This window comes from Vigna angularis, chromosome 2 (assembly GCF_016808095.1).
Source record: "Vigna angularis cultivar LongXiaoDou No.4 chromosome 2, ASM1680809v1, whole genome shotgun sequence".
Classification (NCBI taxonomy): Eukaryota; Viridiplantae; Streptophyta; class Magnoliopsida; order Fabales; family Fabaceae; genus Vigna; species Vigna angularis.
In genome coordinates, this window is record NC_068971.1 from 34979091 (window position 1) to 35003035 (window position 23945).

A 23945-nucleotide genomic window follows, 5' to 3' on the forward strand; every position below is an offset into this window, starting at 1 on the left:
TATACGCAAATGTATTTTCTGCTTATGTCATTACAATTTTGTTTTGCTCTCAACCTCGTTATTATGTAAGTAAATAAAGATTGGTAACATACATCAATTATTGTATCAATTAATTTTAATCAATTTAACTATTGCGTTATAAAAGTTATTAAATGATATAAAAGTTCTAATAAGTTATGATAAGTGTGTATTATAACAGAATTGACAAATTAAATCATTGTGATAATTAATCATTTAAATAACATATTATAATCAGAGTCAGCTTTGTTTCAACCATTTTGCTTAAAGCAATCTCAAGATAATAAAGTTTGCTTGAGTAAAATCAAAATACATTACGGTGATATACATTTTTTAAATCTTTTTATCAGACAATTTTATTCTTTAATGATTTGTACCACTGTATAAGAGATATATTGTTTTTGAGTATTTTTATTGTTATTTTATATAAATAATTTTATCTTTTATATATACTGCACAATTTTTCTCCTCGAATATATATATATATATATATATATATATATATATATATATATTAATTTTTAAATATTTCTTTAAAATTATACACTTTTTTAAAAATGTATTATTTGGATTAAAAAAACATAAATACAACTCAGCAAATGTATTTCTATACATATATATATATATATATATATATATATTATTTTATCATTTTTTATTTATATTATTTATAATTAACAATAAATTATATTTATAGAAATATATATAAATAATTTTTATTTGATTTATATATATTTTATATTCCTAATATTATAATTATATTTATTAGATAATATATCTTTTATTTTGTATGTAATATTTTGTATTTTAGTTTATTCTTAATTTTATTTTAAAATAAAAACTGATAATAAATATTCATATATATTAAATAACTGAAAATACCATTATTAATTTTATATAAACTAAAAAAGTACACTCAGGCATGCATGTGGTATTTTTCCACTGGTATTAAACTAAAAAAAAAGAGTTGTTATCGTTATTAAATATATATATATATATATATATATATATATATATATATATATATACATTTAGATTTAGACTTTTTAAAACAAAATACTTTATTTCAATTTAAAGAAACATTTGGACTTTTAAAAGAGGAAGAAAATGGATTTATCTAAAAAGAAAACATAATTTCGAATTTTAACTTATTGATCAAAGCAAATTTATTGTTCAATAAATAACTGATATATGTAAACAACATTTAAAACAGAAAATCACACCCTGTACTCCCTATTTATTACTCCTTTTAAAGTGGATACAATACACTTAAATAAAATACAGTAATGTTTATTTATCAGAAAATATTGATTTAAAATTATAATAAAATAAAAATATATTTAATAAAAATTTATAACTAATTTATGATAGTAACTAACCAATAATTTTCTGATCAATTAACATTATTGAATGTTTAAAAACATATTTCCTTGTCTTAGAACTGTGAAGTCCCTTTTCAAACTATGTAATATCATTTGATTAGTTTTGTCTAGGTAGAACAGGGTAAAATTTATCCAAGTAAAAAAAAAAATACAAAAATTGAATTAAGAGTGAGAAACCTGAAAAAAATAAAATAAAAAAATAAAGGTAAAGTGTTGAACTTGAATAGACTTATGGTTTAAGGGAAGAATCTGAGCATTGAAGAGACAACAAGGGTAAGCAGTGTGTGAGGGAGCAAGTGATGATGGAGTACACTTACGACACCAACCACTGCACTGTTCTTGGTAAACTCTCTCTTCTATTTTCTTCTCTTTTCTGGGGTTACTTTTCATTTTTTTTATGTTCACTTCCTTCTATTTCCCCTCTTGCATTTTTCATTCTTTTTTGCCACCTAAGACTAAATAAACAAGTAATTAAATAAATGGGCACTGAACCCCTAAAAGTTATATGCAAAGGAATGAACTTTATGTGTTTTTTGTTTTGTTTCTGTGTATATGTACTGTTTGTTGTATCTTATTTGTTTATTTTATGACACTGATTGAATACACGAATAAATAAATAGTTTTTTTCAAAGGGTGATCATGGGGTATGAGGTTTAGAATGACCGACAGTACCTGTGCTGCTAAGATTCTTGGTGGCATTAACTGACTTTTTGGTAACCTTTTTGAATTTTGTTTTATATATATTTTTGCTCTAATTTTTTATGGGGAAATAGTTTTTACTAAAGGATGTATGACTGTTGGTGGTTTTATTTATTGAGGAATGGACCCATGACTCATTTTATAGCAGGATTATCTGTCACTTTCTCTAGCATGTCCCACTTGACTCCACAACATCTGATACCATAGCTAGATGTGTTATATGTATAGTTGTGTTAAGGATTCTAATAGCATTTACACTTTCCCCAATTTAAAATGTGCTTGTAATTGATCTTAAATGCTATTAATTTTGTAAGATGTGTATGGCTTGTGGCTGCTCATGTTATATGTTGATTAATTTTTTTCAATGCAAGTAAATGTTTAGTGCATTATGTGAATTTATATCACTAGATCACTGAGAGTTGATGTAAAATGTTTATTGATGACTGGTCTTTACATACATTAACTACAGAACCTCATGGGATAAGGGATGTAATGGACTTGGAGCATCAAATCCACTATCTGGAAACTGAGGCTTATTGTTCTGTTTTGAAGGCTTTCATTGCTCAGTCTGATCTTCTTACTTGGGTGACTTAATATTTATTCTGAACCTGTTCTCTGTGATCAAGTTTGATTCATCTTGAGTATGCTGCTGAACATTTGTTTGTGGCTGTAGGGCAAAGAGGGGCTTATGACTGAGCTGCGAAAGGAACTAAATGTTACTGATATTGAACATGGAGAAATCCTAACGAAAATCAATTCCGATGAGCTAATTAAGCAGATAAGGTGATTGTCTTCTTGTTCATATCCTAATACATTGATTTAAACATGGTTAAGATTACGGTGGTACTTCAACATTTCGATAAAAGTGGACACACTTTTACTTTCTTAGTTTACACATTTGCTCACTCTAGAAGAGCTAAAACTCTTATGCACATTTGTTTTGATTGTTGTAATGATCCAGAATCATTACCAATTTTGGCATTTTGTTTCCCAGGGAGCAGAGGAAATTGTCATCTCATGCTAAGGATTATATTAAAGCTAGTGCTCCTCGTTGTGCTTCTGCTTCAATGGGAAATGCAGTGATGAAACTGAAAAATCCACCCTCTGCTGCGATTTATACTCAGAAGATGTCCCGCGGCCAAACATGCCTTGTTTCTATTCCTACTCCTTCTTCAACGCCTGTGAGTCAATCAAGCCTAATACAAATATTAAATTTGTATATTTGTATTGCATTCATGCTTCATTTAGAGACTGTTTGATGTAGATTTTAGACACTCTTGAAACAAGGCCTGATTAATGAACAGCATGCAAATTTTTTTTTTTGCAGAGCTTAGGAGAATTGAATATGGGGTTTGAGAATTGAAGTTGGGGTCTAAAAGTTAAAACGAGAAACTGTTAATTGTCCTTGAAAATCAATTCTCACACTTCCTAATATAATCTATTTATATAAATACCCTTATCATGCATATGCAACAATTTAATGTAAGCATTCTTTTATGTGATTTGCTATCTGAAAATAATATTTTCTAACAATATCCAATGTTTTACCCTTTTAAGGTCAGCTCTTGTACAAATCAATTTGATTCTATTCACTGATCTTCTATTTATTTGTTCTCTGTTCGGTCTTCTGTTAAGTATATTTCATGGCCTTCATTAATGAATTCGTTCTTTTGTAAAAAACTATTCTAACGCAATTCGTTTTAAAGTTTGTTTTACTCAAAACTACTCTAAGTTCTAAATTGCTTATTTCAACAATTGATTGCCATACCTGAATCCCCAGTTCACTTCATGCCTTCATTTAGTATATGTCATCATTCAGAACTACATCACAAAAAACTGCTGAGCCTCAGGCTTATTTAACTGTGATTTTGTCTGTGCCAGCCAAAATTTAATAATGATCCATTGACTGCGGAATTTGTCCATGGAAAAGTGCAACAATCTATGGAAATGTTCAATTATAGTGTTCACTTACCACCTGTTGGTGGAGGGAGAGTGCTGAAAGGAAAGCATCTATTGCAGAAGGATCTTCACAGATCTCACTCTACCAAGTTAAAGAAAAGATCCGATTTAATTCAGCTTCGTCCAACAGATAAGGTTATCCATGATGTAAGTAAAATCCTTGTTTGCATGTACTTTTCATTGGCTTTTTGTTACTTTCGTTTTCACTGGCTATTCACGGAACTTGTAGATATGAAGAGGTAACCAGAAAATACACTTTGTAGTGCATAAAGCCATGATTAAATGTTGATCATAATCGTCTGTAAAAAATTCATGATGAATCCACTGTATGTCTGTGTGTAATATAACCTTGTTAGTAAAAAAATCATTTGTGGGGAATCACTGCCTCTTTTATTTATGCAATCTATTTCTTGGGTATACCTCAGCTGCAATTTTTTTCTTGTCAGGACAAATTTTCCAAAGTTATGCAGTTAAAGCCTTTTTAGCATCCTGAACATGAATTATACATGTATTTTTGTGTAATACTGCACTCTATTGCATATGTGTAGAAACAAGATTACTCAACTGTATTAGGCAGTCCGAATCAAAAGGTTTTATGCCTAGCAAAGGATTTTCCTTTTCTTCTGTTTCATATTAAAGGGTGCTCATCTTTTCATATTCAACATTTTACAGATTATTGATGAGTATGGAGGTGTTTAAAAAGACTCATTTTTTAAATGAAATTTATAAATTATTGAAAACTTCACCTTAAAAAGCACTTTTTTGTATACTAGATAGATTGTTCATCGTGCATGGTCTCTTTTTATGTTATGAATGATGCTTTCTCAACGAGTTACTGAGTAGGATTCTTTATGTTATGAAATAATGATTACTCAATGAATACATTGAGCACTCAGCAACCAATTAACATATACTGTAACATGTTCATTCTTTTTGGCAGGTTGAGAAGATGCTTTTCAGTAAAGAGAAACCTGACCCAGTTGATATTGAGATAGCAAGAAGGACTCTTAGGGTAATGTCTTTCTATTGAGATGCATTAAGTTACCTTAGATATATGTCTTCACTCTGTATACAATTCTAACAAAGTGTGTATGATATGAATATATAATTTGTCCCAGGAACAAGAAATTGATATAACCGAAGCACTTGATAAAGTGACTGATGTGTTAGAGAAGAGGGGTAAAGATACTTTGCCAATATTCTTCTTCTGTTTCCTCTTGGTCTATTTTCTTGATTGTATGAAACATTTGGTTTTGACAGGTGATGCACCTAATAAAATGCAACATTATGAAGTCTCCACCGAATACTCACGGAGGACAAGAACTGATGACAAATGCTAATTTCTGCACTCTAATTGCTTATAGTAGGTTGAATGAGCTTGGGGAATCCTTCTGATATGTGCAGTTAGGGTGATGATTTCATGGCTTAGATATGTAACCTTTTTACACTGATTATAGAGGCTGGTTTTTGCTGGATTGGTTCACTGAATAGTTTACTAGTTCAATATTAAGTAGTAGCTAACTGATGTGAAAATGAACACTTTGACATGACTTCTTCCAATAGGCCTCGAATTATACTATTTCAAACACCGTATTTAAGTATATATTCTGTGAGTTAGAGTCCAATCTGTTCCCATTCTTCAGGCAATAGTTCAATATTTGTTGTTAGCTGTTAATGCTTCACAGTCAGAAATTGCTAGTATAAGACACAAGGTTATTGGTCTTCTAATTGTTCTTAGGAGCATTTGTTGTGTATGGATATGAATGTGTCAAAAGATTATTTTATATTCTAGTAAGGAAATTCTGGTCAAGTTGTAAGACCACTATGAGTGAAAACCTTTCTTTTATGCTTTGATTGGTAAGAGGGGGGAAAGTGGAAGATTGATTTGAAGAAAAAGTAAATAAAAACTAAAATGGTTTGGTTTAATGAAAAGCTAGTAAATTTCAGGAGAAAGTTTATTAATATATGTGATTGATTTGGTTGAATTAATGAAGACAATTACGTTGTTTTTTAAGTATAATATCAAAATTGTCTTTAGATATACTATTTAAAAATGTAAACATTTTTTGTTGACAAAGATAATTGTGAAAGTGAAGAAAACCATTTCTTAAAATATAAATGATTTAAAAAATATTATTTATGAATTGCTAAAATTAACTATACAAAAATAAAGAAAATTCCAATAAATATAATTATTTAAAAAAAACATTAGAGGTTGAAATGTGTTACCAGAAGCACAATCTAACCATGACGATGAGAAGGTTAAGAAGAGCTATTATTATTATTTTTTTTAAACAGAGATTGTGAAAAATGATTTCATTGAAGCAAGAGTGGACATGTGATTTTCAATGCATATCTTAAAATAAAATTAAAAATGTGTGGTGTTCCATGTCCTAGGCATTCTCAACAATAAATTTTTTAAGTTATCTAACAAACTAAAAGTTATATGATTAAACACTTGAATTTGATAGTAAGACATTCTCACATGATAAATAAACCAAATAAACATATTAGAATGGAATAAATATGGTCAAATGTATGTGGTATAATTGAGGTTTACTTTTCTTTATATGCAATACATCATCAAAAAATGTGTAATTGAGGTTGTGATAAAAAAGTAGCTTAAGAATCTAAGTGAACTTGATGGATATTAAATTAATAAAACAATTGAGAGATATGATGAAAATTTGTGTAACAAGAGAATGATTCTTTGAAATAAAACAAAGGGACAAAAACAATTTTGAAAATAAATTTGTTAGAGTCACTATAAACTAAGGATGTTTTAGTCATTTAAAATGGGATATGTATCATGACGAAGACAAGAAAAATATGGCCATACCATCTTTAGTTTAAAATGAGTCGTTTATCTACTTTATACTCATAATTGTGATGATGAATATAACTTTTTTTTTATGTTCTAATAAGATACCAAAAAAAATTTATAGAAACTATTAATATTAACTCCATTGATTTTTAAGGCATTATTGATGTTTTTTTATAATTTAATGGTTTTATTTTTAAATGCTTTTTAGTCAATTGGAAGTGGCGTAAAATAAAACTTTTGGATGATTAAAAACTTAGGAATCTCACTTTGTTATTTTATTTAAAAGGTGTCTTTTTAAGTTTAGATTGGAAACAATTTATAAATTAAACTTAATGATATATAAGATTTTTTTTTAATTTAAAATTTTGACCGCTTAATTGAAGGGAGTAGTAGTCGATATTTTCAATTTAGGCTTGCTTATTTGTTTGGATTGAAATATTATTATAGGAAGAAAGAGTAAGTGACTTTACATCGGTTTCCAGTGATGTAAGCAAATTTGAGAACAGGATTTGAGAGTGGATGAAACTTCTCGATGGGATTAAGAGATGAATGACAAAAATATGTCAACTCAAGTGCATTGACAGAGGACTCTCCAACCGTCAGAAAATCAATTCTTTGATACAAATAATTGATTCTTGATGAAAATTATTACAGAAAACATCAAAAATCGATTATCAATTTATATATATATATATATATATATATATATATATATATATATATATAATAATAATAATAATAATTAATTTTATATTTATTATATAATATAACTAATAATAATATTATAAATAATAGTAAAATAAATGAAAAATGTCAGAATCACTCAAATCCACGTACGTGCCATTTTAGTGGATTCCATGTGACAAGCGAGGGGTTCGACACTCAGACGGGCGAAGGCAGGTGTTGGCAGATGAACGGACGTTCGCTTTGATGTTGGAAGGAAAATTTTGATTTTCAGAAATTCACGTCACTCTCTCTGCATGCACCCTTCTTCCCCAGATTCTGAAAATCTCATTTTCTCCTCCTTCTCACTACATCTCCTTCATCTTCTCTCTAAGAAATCCTCACTGTTTCTTACTCCGACCACCATTCAGGCACCGCAGAAGCACTTCCGGTGTCAAGAGCTTCCAGTTAAATCGTTCGGTTTGTGAAGCTGAGCTGGTAAGTTCTTTTCTTCACTTAGTTGTGCGTTTTCTTTTACACGCAAACCAAGTTATGGTTTCATGTGTTGATCGCTCCTCTAAAATGAGAGGTTCTGATAGTGTTTTGGTTTTAATTGGTTTAGTTGGAAAATTGTCGAGCGTTGAGGGTAGAAGAACTGGTAGTGGTGAAACGGTACTCTGTCTCTGTGAACGTTCGGTCACGCTAGAGGTCAGGAAAGCTTATATAATTTCATTTGTATGTTTGTTTGGATTGTATGTACGTTCGTTGAATTGACTGAATTAATATGAAATATGATTGTTGCTATGTTTTGATTGTATGAAGTATGGAAATTTACTATGATATGAATGTATGAAATTATGAAGATAAATGTTGAGAAATGAGTTGAGATAAATAATTCTAAGTATGAAATTCCCTATGATAATGTACGTTCGTTACTGAATGGTCTTTGACCGTTCGATTTTTCTCGGGGACTCGTTTAGAACTGGATTCTTTCATTTGGAAGGAATTTATGTTGAGGACGAGCGTCTTCGTCTAGTACAATTTGTGTACAGGCGTTCCACTAAGGATATTCTTTTCTTGGAATTTTGATATAAATTTAAGTATGTCCATAGGTAGTAGTATAGTCGTTCGTTCTTGAATATTAATTAAATAATATCTTATATTTCAAGCGTTCGTACGATTTAGTGCTAGGTCTTTCACCAAGCGATCGTACTATCTACTCATAGGTCTTTTATCAAGCGCTCGTAAGATTTAGAGCTAGGTCTTTCACCAAGCGTTCGTACTATTTAGTGCTGGGTCTTACACCAAGCGCTCAATCTATTTTCTATAATTTATCTGGATGAGAATAGCGTTCATCCAACCTCAATGGTGTTCACCTCTACCGTGCTCGGTCTTTAACTAGTATTCGGTTTTCTTGAGGATAAATTTATAAGTAAGCTAAGTATTTATAAGCGTTCGATTTCTTCATATGAGTCTTCTAAGTACTATTATTTGAATGTCTTGTGGTGTCTGTCTCCATTGGTTTATGCCTAGAGTCTTAGTACTCGGTCTAGGCTTTAAGCTGATCAGTTTAAACGCTCATGGGTCAGTTCGTCAAATTGACTCACCTCGTAAATAACGTTCGATCCTTTTAAATCTTGAGAAATATTATTGAACTCTGTCTCTTTCAAATCCTGATAGTAATTCTCTCTCGGCTTTGATCTATTCTGGAACTGGAAACCTTTGGTCTCACTCCAAGCGTTCGGTCTGGTTCAGGGTTGATGTTTAACGTTCGGTATTTGGTATCCTTAGGGATCTTTGTACAAAGGGTTTAATTGAGATGATTAATAATGAAAGATGAATAGAATATGATATGGATGAAATGTTTTGGATTATGGACGAGCGTTTCGGGGAGGAATAGCTCATGAATGTATATTGGAATTTGTAAAGTATGAATGTGGGCATGCTAAGCTGGCGGTTCATCCTGATGTTCCGTGACTACTCGTCCTCACGTAGATGAGGGTAAGTCATGTGTGGGAACGGCATGAGGTCCTAGTCCTTATGGTTAATTTGGACAGATAGGACTAACCTCGGGTGGCAGCTGTTGAGGGCATCCTAGTTACTACATCACCCAAGTGCACGAACGCCGTAGCTACACGGAATTCATACAGTCCGGACAGTCAGTCTAGTATTAGGCTTTGCATGAATGAGTTAATGAATTATCTTGTGTGGTTGAATTGTGTGAAATATATGTTGATACATAAATTAAATTACATAAGCTTACCCTATGTTTCCTGTCTTGTCTGTTTTGTACGTTTGGTTGTCCTTCTGTTGCAATGATCATCCATGTGGATGTGAGCAGAAGGAGACGAGCTGCTGGAAGAGGCGCTGGAAGAAGAAAACTTAGTTGAGGTAGAAGTTAAGACCGAACAGTAGAATCGTTCGGTCAGTAGTATAGTCTGATAGTAAGGTGATCGCTCGATCACCTTTTCCCTTTGCTTTTATATGACCGTTCGGTATGGGCTTTTGTAAATCGTTAGGTCAGAATTGATTAGTTTTAAGATGATCGTTCGATCATCTTTTCCCCTTTTCTTTTGGTAGGACCGTTCGGTATAGTATTTTGTAAACCGTTCGGTCAGGATTTGCTTATGTTGTTCAGTTTTAAATTTTCTAGTTTTTCTGTAAGGTCGTTCGGCCACCACCGTACGTTCTATTTTAATGTAAGACTGATTTGTAATATTATTTAATGTGATTATTCTATTATATAGTTTTAGACTGTATTTTTGAAATGTTACAATAATAATATAGATAATGATATTAATAATATAAATAAATAATAAATATAAATAGTAATAGTAACAATTTTAATTACCGTGTTAATTTGATCATCTTACAATTTTATTGTTTTTGTCATATATATTAAATAAATCATTTACAAACTTTTACAAAAAATTTTCATTTTTTACCATTTTTTCTTATCTAAACCACTTTACTTTTCCTTTTATTTCTCCACAAATCTATTCATTTCCATATTACCAAATTCATCTTCTAATTCAAACGCACACTTAATGTCAATGTTTTAGTCATGAATTATTTATATGTTTGCCACATTATATTTTTATCCATATTGTTTACTTTGACATCCATGAGCTTTATAATTGTATCATTAAAAAGGTAGTTTTAATAAATTAAAAAGGATTAATATTTATAAACTATCAATATTCCTAATAATAAAATCTTCATTTATATTATCACAAACGACCATAAGTTATGATTATTTTGTTGGGAATATAAGTGTCTAAGTCTCGCATTTAATAGAAATAAGAAAGTAGAGCAATATATAAAGATAAAAGACCCATTAATCCATTGTTTTAAGATTTTAAATAGAAAGTGATGTCAATCTCTTATATAATTGGTGCCGAAATGATTAATATTTATATAACCCATATAAAACTTCCACAGCTCAGACCAGTATTTCACGGGAAAAAAAAGTGCATATTAATAACCGACTTCTCCCACGTGCAACCTGTGCTGAATTATTCACATGATAACGAGTTGAGAGGATAAAAAGTGTGTGGCTGTGAGATAAAAAAGAGTGCATAAAATAAAATATTAAAATATAGCATCGACTTAGTATCTATGCCCAATTGTGTGGTCTACGTAAAAGACAACACTTTCTCCGACCAGAAAAAAAAAAGCAACAAAAGAAAACACAAAAACATGATTGAAACAAGAGTATAGTGTTTATCAAATTCTAACACAATCCATATAACATTGTAGCACATCTTAGGAAATTTCCTTAACTTTTATGGGAAAACTTGAGGTGAAAATGAACAAGAACAAGTTACCAATGTATCATTATTGTTCTTAGGAAGTTTCCTTAATTAAAAACTTTAGATGAGTGCAGCCACAATGTGATTGTTTTGTCTCCTTTTCTTGTCCTCACTTCTACTACTCCTTCAATCCAACAATATCGTATTTGTCTCTTTTTCTTAATTTATATTCATGCTTATCAATTACTCCTTCTATTCACATGAATATATGTCCTATTTGTTCTTTGAAAGAAATTTTTATCATTTTTGTATGTTATTTTTAAAACTTTAGGATAGTATAGCTTTTTTTAATCATACACTTATTTCCACTTTTATAATGCATTAAAGATTGTTTGAGAGAAAAAAAATAAAAGCCGTATTATATATAACTGAAAATAATAAAAAATTAAATGTTTTTCTTAATTTAGATAAAAAAAAATTGAAAATGCGTTCCCACACTAAGCATTTTGACAGTGTAAAATAGCTTTATGTTTTCATTTCTCATTATCATATTATTAAAATGGTATGGCATTATGCTTCTAATGAAGACAACGAAAAAGAGAACAAAATAAACCAATTTTATAACGGACACGAGAAGAAGCTTCATTCATTCGCAATTTTCACTTATGTTAAAAGTGCTTTCCCATACCAAATAAACGCTTTTAATTGAAGCAACAGAAATTTGTCGCCAACCGTAGGTCGTCGATTCACAACAATTATTATTATAAGATAAGGACTATATTTTAACAGACTTTTGTGTATATGAATAATTAGAAGGAAAATTGGAATCGACTTTTACGTTAGTTAAATTAATGTATATATAATTTAATTTTTAAAACCTTTTTTTATATAATTTTTTAAATTTTAAATTATTTATATACTAAGTTAAACTTATGAAAATTTTTATTTTAAATGATAATAATCATTATACAAACAAGAGGTAATAATAATAATATTATAATATGTTTTAAATGATTTTCTTAGTCCATTTAAGAAGATTAATTATTTTTAGTTTATTTGTATGTATATTTTCATTTATATTTATTATATTTTGTGAAATTTTATTTGATTTGATTTTGTTTTGATCTTTTATTGCATATATTTTGTTTTAATTGATTTAATGTTAATGTTTTTCATTTTATGTCACTTAAAAATAATAAGAAATGTTACTATTTTTTTAAATATAAGAAATTAGAATTCAATTTTATGTACTGATTAGTTACGAAGATGAAAATATTTTTGAATTAGGTAAAGCCATATCTTTAATTAAAAAAGGATTTTAACATGCATGGTGAAAAAAAATCATACATATATAAAATGAAGACATGATTGATATTGGATTAATTCAATATATATAAAACAAAGACATGCATTGATGTTGATTAATTCAATATATATAAAACAAAGACATGTATTGATGTTGATTAATTCAATACATATAAAATACATATAAGTGATAAATACGAGAGAAAAATGAAAACATTATACAGTTTATGTGTAATGTGGTACCAAAAGTAGTAGTGATGATGAAGTAAGAATTCAATGTAATTGTATAAATTGTTTGCAAGAGAGAGGATTACATGTTATTGAAATTTAAGGAACACGTCCTAGGATTACTTTCTTTGAAATTGTACAATAAGAACATGATACAATAAATTGTTAAATTTCTCTAGCATTATTGAATCATGGATGACAAAATTAAGGATATGATCTATGAGGTTAAAACCAATCTTTTGCTAATTAAGAATAGGAGTTTTCGTAAGTAATCCTTTGAAACTATCCCATACTTGACTCACCGATTCATCATAATCTTGGTGGAATGAAGAAATATCTTATTTCTCTTAGTTCACCTTTGATCGAGGGAAGAATTTACGAAGACTCTTTTAACAATATCATCCCAAACAATCAAGCTATTCTCAAGAAGAGAATCCAACCGAACCTTTTGCGTTACATGCCAATGAAAAAGTAAACAAACTTAAACGAATAAATTCGTTAGGAACTTAGTTAATCTTGATCATCCTGCAAATTTCTAAGAATGTGGCCATGTGAGTGTATGAGTTCTTGTGAGATAACCCAATGAATTGATGACTCTACTACACCAAATGAATAAGAGCAGACTTCATCTCCATATTTGTTACTTTCTCCACTGGCCTGACAATACTGTTGAAATTCAACAGTCCTGTAAATGTTGAATACTCTCCAAAAGTACGTTGTCTATGACCTTCCACGGCCATGTCTACATCTTCTTCTTGATTTGATGGTTGAATATGAGAGAAATTTCATAAATATAAAACACATTCTATTTCTCTTGGCGAGGCTTCATACTTCCTTGAAAAGTCTTCAATCTATAATGTTATTCTTTCGGATTGTTATTTCAATTTCAAGATTGTAAGGTAATTGATCAACCAAAACCTTGCCTATCATACAAAACAAGAAAACATTGGGAGATTAATAATAATTGTTAATATATATATATATATATATATATATATATTTATATATAATTTAAACTAGAAAATATAAAGTAAAACATATCAACAAATTATAAACAATTTAAACCAAAATTGATAAATAAAACACAATTTATTGAACAAGACGAAAATTCCAACAATGGTACCAAAAACTTGTTATGATATTGACAAATATATCGAATCATAGAAGTAATAAAGTGAATAAATCCAGATATCGTTTTCTTAAGTTACTCATATTGTTTAAAAAACTATAATTATTTATTGATTTAAGTGAAAAACTTTGGAGGAATGAAAATTATTGATTTACGAATAAAATAAATCTAATTTGTAGAAAATAATGAAATTGATTAAATGAAATATTTGGTAAATATTTCACCACGGTTGGGTTTCCTAATTCAATTCAATCTAAAAATACTAAACAATATACCTTCAATTCCTACTCTAATATTCACACCACAACTTAACAAGTCCTAATTTCTTAAAAACAAGTCTAAATATTAATAATAAAAATTCTAATTTCTTAGATATTTTTACCATAGATTCGCATTAAGCATTAAGTTTGGATGTTTAGAATGACCAATGATTAAATCTATTAGTTGTTCTATCTTAGTCTAGATTTTAGCATTTGTGTCAAATAATAAGATATCCACGAATATTCAATCAATCAATTATCATGCAATTAAGAACGAGAATAAAATACAAGAGTAATAAAAAGAAAATATACTAAATTACAAAGAGTTAAGATACATTAGGTTCAACCCCGTGAATAAGGGGTTAGTTACTTCTATATATTTTGAATACTAGAAAAGAATAATGATGAATGTCTTCAACCTCCAGAATGAGTCTCTACTTTCTCTTCTTTTAGATCGAGTTCCCTTTCTCCAAAAATAATTACATTTAACTATGTAAAGTCTTTTATTTATAAATTTTACAAAACTCGAGCTCATTGGGCAAGTTAAACACTACTCACTAGGTGAAGTGGGTTGGCTCATTGGGCGAATTGGCTCGAACTGTACTAGACAAAATTTGTACTTGATTTTGTACTTGAAGTAACCAACTTTAGTGATTTCCACTTATCTACAAATTTATAAACCAAACATTTATATTTTCCAAATTATTAAATAAAACCTTAATTATCTAAAATTAATAAATAAAAAAACCAATAAAAGATAAAAATAAAAAAAATAAAAAAACATGATAATGATAGTTATTAGTGACGAACTCAAATGAATACAATATGGGTGAAGAATCCTAGGTGTACGATATAAGAAGATCATCATTAAGATACTTGTGGTTAGAAATGTTTCTGCTTGATAGAGAGTGTACCAATATAAAAGGAAGTCACTCTTAAAAAGAGATTGTTGGAAATCAAGTGAGTCTAAGTCTCTCATTCAGTAGAAATGAGAAAGTTGAACACCTTGTAAGATAGAAGACCTATAAACTCACTGCCTTAAAATCTTAAAGTAAAGGTGGTGTCAATTTCTTATCCAAATTGTAAGTTGGACTCGTGTTTCATTGATATTATATCTTCCTAATGAATTCCACCACGAGAACAGGAATAATTCCCAATTTTTTTTCTTATCTTTCCATGTGACTATTCAACTACTTAATTAAAAATATAATAAAATTACATAGAAAATCTAAAATTAACTTTTAAATGTCCACTGATAATTAACTCTCCCACTAATGTTGTCTTTAATTCCTACTATATACATAATTATTTTCCACAAAATATAATAAAATTACAAAAAAAAAATCCAAAATTATACTGATACATAAAGATCATACTAGCAACAAAACTCTCACTTTAGCTATGAGTATCGATTAAGTACCATCTAAAAACTTGAGTGATACACATATAGAGAAATAATTGATTATGTATCATTTTTTACTTGAACACTTAGAGGAGAAGTAATCAATACTAACTCTATTATTAATGTAACAATGTAACGAGTGAGTGATATGACTTAGTACATCAAACCACAAAGTTTCACAATTCACTTATAAATTGTGTCTCTTTGTTAGAAATCATCTCATTAGATTTTCATTAATATGATAGCATCAATATATACATCAAAACAAGAGGAATCGTAGCCTATAATTATGAATCCAATGATTGTGAATCCCTATGATTATGGATCCTATTTACATTATTGATTTCTAATAATTATTTACAAGAGAAATATCTTCTATTCATTCATTTATGTTATCTAACACTCTTTATTGGTCAAGTAATTTAAGTGATAAGAGTTTTAGAGGAGAGAAAATTATTTTGATTTTCAAACCCTAATTACAACTTAAGTGTGAAACTTTATCGCTTGATCAACCAAAAGAATGCTCAAATAATTGTACTCTGTATTTTGAGTAAATACTACCACTTAAACATCACTCTGACCTAACATTCAAACGGTATATAAAAAACTAAAAGATTGATAAAATAGATTATATTTTCCATTCTACCAATTTTATTCATTCTAAAGAGTTGTATACTTAAATTATTAAATGAATAAATAAAATTATAATACCATATTAAAAACATTTCTTCTAAACCAAAAAGATGGATCTTTAAATTTTTTTAATTATAAATAGACGTGAATATTTTCTTTTCAATTTTTAAAAACTATATTATGTTTTAGCCAAACATACCCTATAAAATTGGAATGAGACTACATATACTTTTGAGAAATAATTTTGACAAGTTAGATATCCATCTATTTTAAGTGATAAATTTTTAAAGTAATTATATATATATATATATATATATATATATATATATATATATATATATATATATATATATATATATATATATATATATATATATATATATATAGGGTTTGTTAACGCATGTACGCCTGTTTTTCAGTTGGTACATTTTAGCAATGTGTACCGGGTTTTAGTAGACAAAAATACCTTTATATATCATGGATTCTAAGTTTTAAGGTTAAGGGTATTTTAATAATTTTCATTCTCAAAACTAAAAAAACAAACCCCCTAAACCATTACTCACCTCTCTCATTCCTCTCAACCCTTTCTCTTTCATCTCTCTCCCTCCAACTTTTTCTCTGTCATCCCTACTGTAGTCCCAATTGAAAAAATCAGAAACACTTGCACTTAAAGAATTTGCCTTTGTAAAGAGTTGAGTCATTGACATATTCACCTTCAGGCAAATGTTCATTCAAGATCTCTTCAATTTTACTATCTTCACTAACCTCTCTAATTTCATCATCTGCATATGTTGAATCATCATTTCTAAAATAACCCTCCAGGCCAATTACCAATTCCTTCGGATGTCATCATGCTTGTGAAAATTAGATAAAATTATATACGACAAAAATTATAAAATGAAAACTCATTATAAAATCATTTTTTGTAAGAAATTGTTTAACAACGAGTGTTTCTGATTTTTTTCCAGGCCAATTACTAATTCCTTTGATGTCATTATGCTTCTGAAAATTAAATAAAATTAGATAAGACAAAAATTATAAAATGAAAACTCATTATAAAATCATTTTTTGTAAGAAATTATTTAACCGCGAGTATTTCTGATTTTTTTTTAGGTTACTTACCCATTCCTTTATGCTTGTGAAAATTAGATAAAATTAGATAAGACAAAAATTATAAAATGAAAACTCATTACAAAATCATTTTTTGTAAGATTATTTAACGGCAAGTGTTTCTGATTTTTTCAATTAGGGCTACAGTAGGGATGACAGAGAAAAGATTGGAGTGAGAGAGATGAAAGAGAAATGGTTGAGAGGAATGAGAGAGGTAAGTAAGGGTTTCGGGGTTTCTTTTTTTTTTTTTAGTTTTGATAATGAAAATTATTAAAATACCCTTAACCTTAAAACTTAAAATCCATGATATATAAGGGTATTTTTGTCTACTAAAACTCGATACACATTGCTAAAATGTATCAACTGAAAAACAAGCGTACACGCGTTAGCAAACTCATATATATATATATATATATATATATATATATACATATGTATATATATACATATATATATATATACATATATATATATGTATGATAAGTGTGAAAAAGAGTTGTTTTTACACTTATAAATGAGCTCAATCTTGTAATTATTCATGTTGTTCCTTAGTGAAAAGTTGTAATAGGGAGTAGATTGTTATGTAAAATATTGTACAGAAAAAAGTGTATTATTTGGACTCTGTCAGCCAATTCTCGCTCAGTGCAAGCCAAAATTCGCAGAGCCAACAGGAAGAAATTCGCATAGCGCACCATCACCTGTGCGCTAAGCGAATAACACTAGTTAAAGAAGCAGCCGGTTGAAAATTCGCAGAGCGCACACATGCTTGTGCACTGAGCGAATTAATTAAGTTAAGTGACTTAAAAAGATGTGACAGAAAGGAGAAACCATCTTCTTACACGAGAAAAACAGAAAATAGCTCTGCAAGACTTCAGTAGACACTAAGGAGACCTTTCAAAACATCAGAACTTCATTTTCTACAAGGAATTGTTGAAAAGAGTATGTTTGAGATGTCTAAGGTAGGCTAAATTTTCTGTTCATTGAAATTGGTTGTTTGACGATACATTAATGTAAATTTCCTGTGCAATATATGTTTTTGTTCTTGTTATTTTCTTGACTTGCTTTTGATTATGCACAAGTATAATTCTCTTTAAAAGTTCTTTCAAAACATCAAAACTTCATTTTCTACAAAGAATTGTTGAAAAGAGTACGTTTGAGATGTTTAGGGTAGGCTAAATTTTCTGTTCATTGAAATTGGTTGTTTGACGATACATTAATGTAAATTTCCTGTGCAATATATGATTTTGTTCTTGTTATTTTCTTGACTTGCTTTTGATTATGCACAAGTAGAATTCTCTTTTAGAACCAGAAACGTAAGAAAAGATACTAAAAGTACTAGGAATAACTTCGTGCTTTTGGTCATTCTCAACATATGAATTTAATGCAAAATTATTTGCTGAATTAATTAAGGAATTAATAATTCAATAGATAATTTTAGAACTTGTTTTAAAGAATAAAACCACGATACTCTCTTATGTGAATGCTTGAACAGAGAATGTATGTTGTCCATGATTTTACTGTAATGTTAGTCAAAGACCAATTCCAGTGATCTTTTATCGTATTTTTCAATTTTAATTTCTTTTACAGTGTTAATTTCATGCTAATTTTCAAATTGAAATAAAAAATGTTATCATTAGTAATTGATCTTGATAAACAATTTTAATTGAATAACGTGACTTAATTTTCTTGAAAAAACAATACTCTTAACTTAATTCACTTTATTACATGAACGATTTGGTATACTTGTCAAAAAGTTATCGATATATATATATATATATATAAATGAATTATCTTCGATAATAATAATAATAATAATAATAATAATAATTATTATTATTATTATTATATATCATTTAGATATTCTTTTAAAAAGGAATCGGGTTCAACTTTAGAAATGACAGGTATAATAAAGAGAGAAATATAGAATTTTGTCTCGGGTATGATTTCACATTTTTACTGGTCCCACGACCCTCCACTTGTATTTTTTCATGGTCCTGTAAATCAATCAGTGAGCTACGTAGCACACACTAATTCAGTGTGTACTTGAAAAAAGAGAAGTTAAATATAATAATTTTTTTAACCATACGATTAATACATATTATATTCCGTATCCCTTTGAGTACACAATATTACTTTTAATATGATTTATTTCCTAACTAATTAAGTGTATTGTAAATTGTTTAAATTGGAATGAAAATGATGTAAATGTATTAACAATGTGGATTTTAGAGAATATTCATAGCATTAAATATAAATAAGTAAATGTATATACGAATATATATATATATATATATATATATATATATATATATATATATATATATATATATATATATATATATATATATATATATATATATATATATATATATATATATATATATATATATATATATATATATATATATATATATATATATATATATATATACACGCGTTCTGACTAGATTTAACATAACAGTTTATCAAATAAATTGAGTTGATTGTTGATAAGTGACCAAATTGTGAATCAGCATGAGAAGAAATTCACCTATAAAGACTTTTTACACTAAAATAAATAAAATATATTAGAGTGAATATATTTTATGATGACATATATTTATAATATTGTTAAGTCTATAAATAATTAATACATATTATTAATGAGTTTTATGATTAATGAGTTTTCTTATTATAAATAAATTTTGATTTATATCATGAATAATATTATATGTTTCATAAATATTATGTTTTCCTTATTTTAAAAAAATTAATATTAGGAGACCTATCAAATTTATAATATATATATATATATATATATATATATATATATATATTAATAAAAAGAAACATTGATTTACTTGATAATTATTTTATTCGTGAATAACATATCTAAAACATGGATCAACTTATAATCGATTTGAGTGAAATTAAACTCAATATTATTACATAAATATTGTTTTTGAGTATGCATAAAAGAAATGCACAAAATACACAAATAGTCTGGTTTCAATCTCAAGTTTTTGAAGGTTAATGATTTCACGACAATTTTACCTTGAATCGTGCTCTAATAGATTATAAGGAAAAGAAATGTTAAAAAGTCTTCGTCACAATTTTGTTTTCGAAAGAAGTTGTAATGTGTTAAAAACAATACCTTTATAGATTATTTCAAATTGATTCCTAGGTGACATGATTGGAAGAAGTCTCTCAAAGGTCGAAAAGATTAAAAGAATATAAACCCTTTTTTTCCTAAAGATAACGATAATATTCTCGGAACAAGATAATAAGATAGCATTTGCTTTAAATCCTAGTTACTTATCACAATTTTAAGATTCAAAAACATCTTAATGAATAATACTATAGATAAGCCTTTTCAAAATGATAAAGACTATGAAAACAAAACTATAACTATTTTACAGTAAAAATATACGAGAGAAAACTAAAATAAGTTTATTCCAAGAAATAAAATTAATTTATATAAAAAATTGAAACTATTTTTCAAAAAAAAATTATATAATCCTTTTTTTTCACATATATTAATTTATAATTATGAAAAATATTTTTTCTGGTAACAGAAGTTTTCGGAAACATGAAACAGATGTATTGATTTGAGGTTGGAAATTGATGCTGGTAGCAATGATTGGTGCATTTTTTATTTTATTTGTGTGTGCGCTATGCTTTGGTTTAATACAATGTTAGCAATCACTTAAATCATCTATAATGTTTTGAAAACTTTGGTAAGTGAAATTTGGCTTCATTCGTTTCCCTGTGTACGTCCCCATACCATCCACACAAACACAAATTACTATACCTAACTCAATCCCTCACATGGGACATAGCAAAAGCAACGCCATCACGCACACTATGGCTTTTTGTTTAGTTTGTGATGGAATATCTCTAAACTTGTTTCTTCTCTCTTCCACGTTCTCCAAATGCAGTACTGCAACATTTGTTCAGAGGTAAATTTCCTCTCCATGTCTTCTTCCTCCATGTCCTTTCAACTGCTCCATCATATACCATATGGACACCGATTCTAGTTTCTTGCTTCATACTTTCACACAATACCAAACACCATAGCTTTTGCCAAACTAGTCTCTACATGGCACCCTTCATCATCTTCAAGTCCAAGCTTCAATCTAGAGTACTTGTTCTTGTCCTCAACTTGGCTTTCATCTTCCTCTTCTGTCTACTTCTCAACCTTTATCTCCACCCTCCTAACGAAAATTCTCAAGGCCACTCCAATGCCTCTTTCCTCTCAATCTTCAACCATGCAAGGCTCTTCAGAGATGTCAGCGTTGAAGGCTGCACTGATATACACAAGTATTCAGATTTTGACTCCAAGTGTTTGTATGTCAGAACTAATCTCGAGTGCAGGTCAAAGGGATACATCAACTATCTTCAAATCTTCTACTGCAACTCTGGAAAATTCCCAATTTTTGGACAAGCCCTCCTTGCCTTGTGGCTTGTAGTGTTGTTTTATCTGTTGGGTGACACGGCTTCCAACTACTTTTGCAGTTCCTTGGAGGGTTTGTCCAACATCTTGAGGCTCTCCCCCACCATTGCAGGAGTGACCCTTCTTTCTCTGGGAAATGGCGCTCCTGATTTCTTTGCCAGCGTTGTGTCTTTCTCAGGATCATCCAGCAACGGTGCCGTAGGACTCAACAGCATCCTAGGAGGTTCTTTCTTTGTGTCGTGTGTTGTCTTGGGGGTCATAAGCATTCTGGTTAGCCCAAATCAGGTTGAGGTTGAAAAGGCCAGTTTCATCAGGGATGTCCTTTTCTTCCTTCTCTCTCTTCTCATCCTCCTTATCATAATTTACATCGGTAAAATCACTTTGTTTGCTTCAATCTGCTATGTTTCTATCTACTTCCTCTACGTCTGTGCTGTCTCAGCCACACATCTCATATACGGAGGGGACACAACAAATGCAAGGCAATATTCAATGTCTTCTGACGAATCATCAGCGCCTAGCATACCTTTGTTGGGCTATGTTGATGAAGAGAAACAAAGTTTGGCAGAGATAGTGGTGGTTGAAGATAAGGACCAAAAGCCAGCCAGTACTTTCGGTGATGACTCATTCTTTGGTTGCCTCTACTTTGGAAAGTTGCTACAAGTGCTAGAACTACCTCTTTGCTTACCAAGAAGGCTTACAATTCCTGTGGTGAGTGAGGAGAAGTGGTCAAAGCCATTTGCAGTAATATCTGTCACATTAGCACCAGTTTTACTTGCAGTTCTTTTCAACACTCAAGGTGAAAACGTGGCTTCAAGGAGTAGCCTGGTTACATACATAGTAGCTGCTTTGATTGGGATAGTTTTGGGCAACATGGCATGCGTGACAACTGATAGGTGTAGCCCACCAACCAAGTCCTTGTTTCCTTGGCTAGCTGGTGGCTTTGCCATGAGTGTAACATGGACTTACATAATTGCTGCCGAGCTAGTTTCTGTCTTGGTTTCAATTGGGAGCATAATTGGGGTTAGCCCTTCAGTGCTAGGACTAACTGTCCTAGCTTGGGGGAACTCACTTGGGGACTTCATAGCCAATGGTGCCATGGCCTTAAATGGTGGGGCAGATGGTGTTCAAATGGCCATATCTGGTTGCTATGCTGGTCCAATGTTCAATACCTTGATGGGTTTGGGGTTACCCCTTGTTCTCTCAGCTTTGTCTGATCATCCAGACCCTTATGTGATTCCCAAGGATCCTTCACTGTATGAGACAATTTTGTTCTTGATGGGAGGGCTTCTTTGGGCACTTGTGATATTGCCAAAGAAGAGTATGAGGTTGGATAAATCCTTAGGGGTAGGGCTTCTAAGTGTTTACCTCTGTTTTTTGGTTATAAGGATTGCTCTGGCTTTTGGGGTTGTGAAATTCTAGCTAGAGATGCAAAGTTTCTTAGGGGAACTTCATCATCATAAGAGGGTCCATTGAAGTCCTTCTCATGGAACAACCTCATGTGTGATTCAATCATCATACATTTCACAATCCACACCTCTACTTTGTACATTTCCGTCTATATTTTAATTCTTCTTTACATAATACTTTTCTTCTTTACAAACTCTCTTCACACACACACTCTCTGCTACTACACTTGTCGTAATGAATTTACTAAACATCAAATTTTCAACCTACAATTACGACTCATACAATTTTTAAAATAATCAATAAATTTATCATATTTTCTTCTAATTGTAGAGAATTTCAATTTCTCTTACCAATATTGGATGCACTAGTGTGTGAGGCATATGTCGCAATACTCACTCGAAATTAAGCTACAAAGGAATAAAAGGATGGGACGGTGGAATATGCTTCGTATGGTGTCTTTTCACAATTCATTTTTTTTTGTCTTCTTCAATGAGAGTGGAAAACTTTGACCCTAGTTATAAAATTTCGTAACGAAAATTCAAAATTTTTAAATAATAGATTTATGATTTTTTTTAATATTAAACTTCAGCTTATTTAAATTTTTTACATTTAACAAGAAGAAAAATCAATTTAAATAAACAGTGAGTTTATCAAAACATAATGTAGAATTAAAATAATTTAAGAAATCTTTTAAGAAAAGTTTAGAAACATAACTATTTAATTAAGATATTTTATCCATATA

General features: G+C 29.4%; 2 protein-coding genes across 3 annotated transcripts; both read left to right on the forward strand.

Moving 5' to 3' along the window:
- The first annotated feature begins 1618 nt into the window (after positions 1 to 1618).
- Positions 1619 to 5813, forward strand: LOC108328647 (uncharacterized). Its single transcript, XM_017562538.2, has 8 exons — positions 1619 to 1742; positions 2569 to 2684; positions 2773 to 2882; positions 3094 to 3280; positions 3981 to 4205; positions 4999 to 5070; positions 5177 to 5237; positions 5319 to 5813. The coding sequence occupies exons 1-8, from the start codon at positions 1700 to 1702 to the stop codon at positions 5396 to 5398; spliced, it is 894 nt and encodes a 297-aa protein (XP_017418027.1). The 5' UTR covers positions 1619 to 1699; the 3' UTR covers positions 5399 to 5813.
- Positions 5814 to 21100: 15287 nt separating this feature from the next.
- Positions 21101 to 23379, forward strand: LOC108327899 (cation/calcium exchanger 1). Of its 2 annotated transcripts, none has more exons than XM_052873717.1 (2): positions 21101 to 21302; positions 21859 to 23379. In XM_052873717.1, exons 1-2 carry the CDS (start codon positions 21172 to 21174, stop codon positions 23213 to 23215), a joined length of 1488 nt encoding a protein of 495 aa, XP_052729677.1. In that variant the 5' UTR covers positions 21101 to 21171; the 3' UTR covers positions 23216 to 23379. The 2 variants fall into 2 exon arrangements, with proteins under 2 accessions (XP_052729677.1, XP_017417120.1); XM_017561631.2 differs by having other exon boundaries at positions 21174 to 21717.
- The last annotated feature ends 566 nt before the right edge of the window (positions 23380 to 23945 follow it).